The 3,224-nt window shown below is 36.6% G+C and overlaps 1 protein-coding gene across 1 annotated transcript in view; it reads left to right on the forward strand.

The window, feature by feature from the left end:
- The window catches only part of FOXN2 (forkhead box N2), a 25,963-nt gene extending 22,971 nt beyond the window's left edge, over positions 1-2,992 (forward strand). Inside the window, exons 4-5 of the mRNA XM_006880906.1 lie at positions 1,238-1,306; positions 2,475-2,992. Coding sequence (XP_006880968.1) covers positions 1,238-1,306; positions 2,475-2,992 — 587 coding nt within the window. The remainder of the gene's footprint in view (positions 1-1,237; positions 1,307-2,474) is intronic.
- Positions 2,993-3,224: the final 232 nt, after the last annotated feature.

The raw sequence follows: 3,224 nt of genomic DNA on the forward strand, positions 1-3,224 counted from the left end.
TATAAAATAACACAGTTTAACTATTTCTCGCTGAGTATGTGTTCTTGTGAACTTTTCCAAATTTCCCTTTTGTTGTTCAGAAGTGGCTCTGTAAATCAGCCCTTCAATTTGGATTAATAATTTTAAGAATAAAAATTGCAAACAAGGTAGACTTTGAGAAGGGGTAGGAGGAGGTGCCATCATAGAGTGCCCCTGGTAGGGCCTTGCTTGAAGCTGTGCACGCTGTGCCTGGCGCGGCCACCTGGCTGAGGCGGGGGCAGAACTGAAAAGCCACCCACTCATCTTTCTCCAAATTGTGTGCCCTGTGAGGAGTAGTTGGCCTTTGTTCCAGTTCACACAGAGATACCATATGGGTTAGCCCTCGTACCTTTTTTCTTCAAAGACATGTTAGAATTCTGAACTCTGTAACATTTTAGACAGTAATTAGGTTTTTGTTTTGTTGTCCCCTGCAATTACATATCATTGATTCATATCCTTTGAACTTGCTCTTTATTCCTCCTGAAATCCTTTCCCTCATATGACTCTCTTCTCAGGTCTTTGCTCAGATATTGCCTTCCACAGGCTTTTTCTGACATCAGTACTTAAAATTGCCACCACCTCCCTGTACTGTTGTCCCTTCCGTAACTCATTTTCTCCCCATACTTATTACTAACTTAATAGGTTGTATTAAATCTGCCCTTGTGTTCTGAGCAGAAGGAGGTTTTCCTGGTTTATTTTCTGCTATAACCTCACAGCCTGGAATAATGGGCGACTCATAGTAGCATACTAAATTTATTGAATGAGTAACAGGCTATAGAATTAAGTATTAAAGGATGGATTAAAGGAATAATTAAAAACCTGTGTTCTAGTAGTTAAATCCCACCTCTGCTATTCCTTGATACTGTTTTCTCATTTTTAAAACACAAATATTAATAGTATCCACATGGAATGTTGTGAGGATTTGATGAATTAACACTAGTGCAGGTGCATAGCCAAGGGTTGCTCAAGGAGTGTTCATTCATGCAGTGGCCAACAGTGTGCTTCCCTGTGGGCCCATCAGATGATAGATTTTTAAAGAGAAAACAGCCCCCTTTTTGTAATTATTTACTTACCTTTTTTTTTTAAAAAAAAAAAATATATATATATATATAGAAGAAGATGTACCAACAACTTAACATTGATTACCTTTGGACACATACAAATACTTTTAATAATTTTTTTTGCAAACATTAATATTGCTACTCTTTTCCCTTTTCAGAATCTGATATTGATGCTGCCACTGCAATGATGCTTTTAAAGACTTCTATAGAACAAGGAATTTTACAATGTAAGCAATTATGCTTTTCTTTTTAAAATACATTTTTTCTGAGTACCTTTTCAAATATAATACAAAAAATGAAAGTATTACAGTCCTCCTTTCTCACTAAATTGTGGTTTCATATGAGAACAATTGAGAGATTGAAGTTAGTTCTGTGATAGAACTTCTCTCATTAAATAAGAAGTAGAGCCAAACAAAGCCTACGGTTGTCATTCACTCCGACTCATCACAGCTTCCACTGCGTTTCCAAGGCTTAAATCTGAGTAGAGGAAGCTGCCCATCTTTCTGCTGTAGGCTGGCTGGTGGATTCAAACTGCAGACCTTTTTGTTAGCACAACACCCTATGCATTATACCACCAGAAATACTAAAACAAAATTAGTAGTAAAGTAGTAGATTTAGAAAATGACCTTAAAGATCTAAAATTAAAAGTCAGCAATGAAGGAATGAAAACCCAAAATCCTTGTAAATGTTCATTAATACTAATAAAATTTAATAAAAACAAACAAACACACAAACAAAATAAAATTAAAAGTCAGAGAATCTAAGACAGGAAATATATTTGTAACTTTGGACAGTCTTTTCTAAGATACAGAATATCTCATCCAAGAAGGAAAAGATTGATGAATTTAATGAAATATCAACATTTTAGAGTTCTCAATGACAAAAGATGTCTTTAACAAACATATGCAGCATACTGGAAATATTATTTTTACTGGTGAAAAAGTTGGATCAACATAACCTTAACTATTTTCTGTTTCTATTCATTTATTGAGGCATCTTGTGTATCAAATAATGACATTTAAAAAAAATGACATTATCCATGGAAAGGATAAATTATGTATATTGCTAAGTGGTTTAAGGAGCTTTCAGATTATGTATGAGAAAAAAAGTCACCCACTAACTGAGGCATGTGCTAATCAAGAGTAGTCAGTCGCATATTTTATTTTCTTTGCCTATTGTTCAGTTTGTTCTCAATCACATATGAAGTTTGTATTCTGAAGTCTCTGATGATTTCATAAATCTTCTTTGCAATTTATTTCTTCACATCAAAGTCCAAATAAATTCCAAGTATTGAAACTGATTGAAGTCTCATACTTCTTTAATACTGTAGTTTTTAATGGCTTCTCTTTGCAACCAAATGCCTTTCACCTATTGATGAAATGTTCCTTTCCACAGGTGAGAAACCTCTTCCTCTTAAAACATCATTGCAAAAAAAGAGGAGCTATGGCAATGCATTTAACCCTCCTGGTGCTGTGTGCTTACAAGAGAGCGATTCTTTAGCCACCAGCATTGACCCCAAGGAGGACCACAATTACAGTGCCAGTAGTGTGGTGGCTCAGCGCTGTGCGTCCAGGTCCAGTGTGTCTTCCCTGTCTTCTGTGGATGAGGTATTTGAATTTATCCCAAAGAGCAGCCATGCAGGGAGTGATGGCAGTGAAGGATTTCACAGCGAAGAGGATACAGACGTTGACTATGAAGATGATCCACTTGCAGACAGTGGCTTTGCATCCCGGCCTTGTGCCGACACCGCTGAACAAGGACAGCCAGCCAAAAAGATGCGGAAGCAGTCATGTCAAGAGATTGATGAGGAGCTCAAAGAAGCGGCTGGGTCTCTGCTCCACCTTGCAGGCGTTCGTACGTGTGTGGGGTCCCTAATAAGTACTGTGAAGACGCAAAAGCAGCGGAAAAAATAGAAATCCTTATTAGTGTGAAATTATTTTTAAGTGTGGCAATACTCTTCTACTTTATTCTTTACAAGGGATGTCAAAGCCATAATGGACTTACTTAGTTTTAGGGTGGGGAGGTGGGGATACTAATTATTTCTTTCAAAATGTTTGAGGGTTTGTTTGTTTTTTTTAAAAAAGATTTTATTATTAAATAATTGCTGTTAAGATCATGCCCAATCAGAAATATATAACGTGCAGT

This window comes from Elephantulus edwardii, unplaced genomic scaffold, assembly GCF_000299155.1.
Source record: "Elephantulus edwardii isolate Elephantulus edwardi_28Jun2011 unplaced genomic scaffold, EleEdw1.0 scaffold00011, whole genome shotgun sequence".
Lineage (NCBI taxonomy): Eukaryota > Metazoa > Chordata > Mammalia > Macroscelidea > Macroscelididae > Elephantulus > Elephantulus edwardii.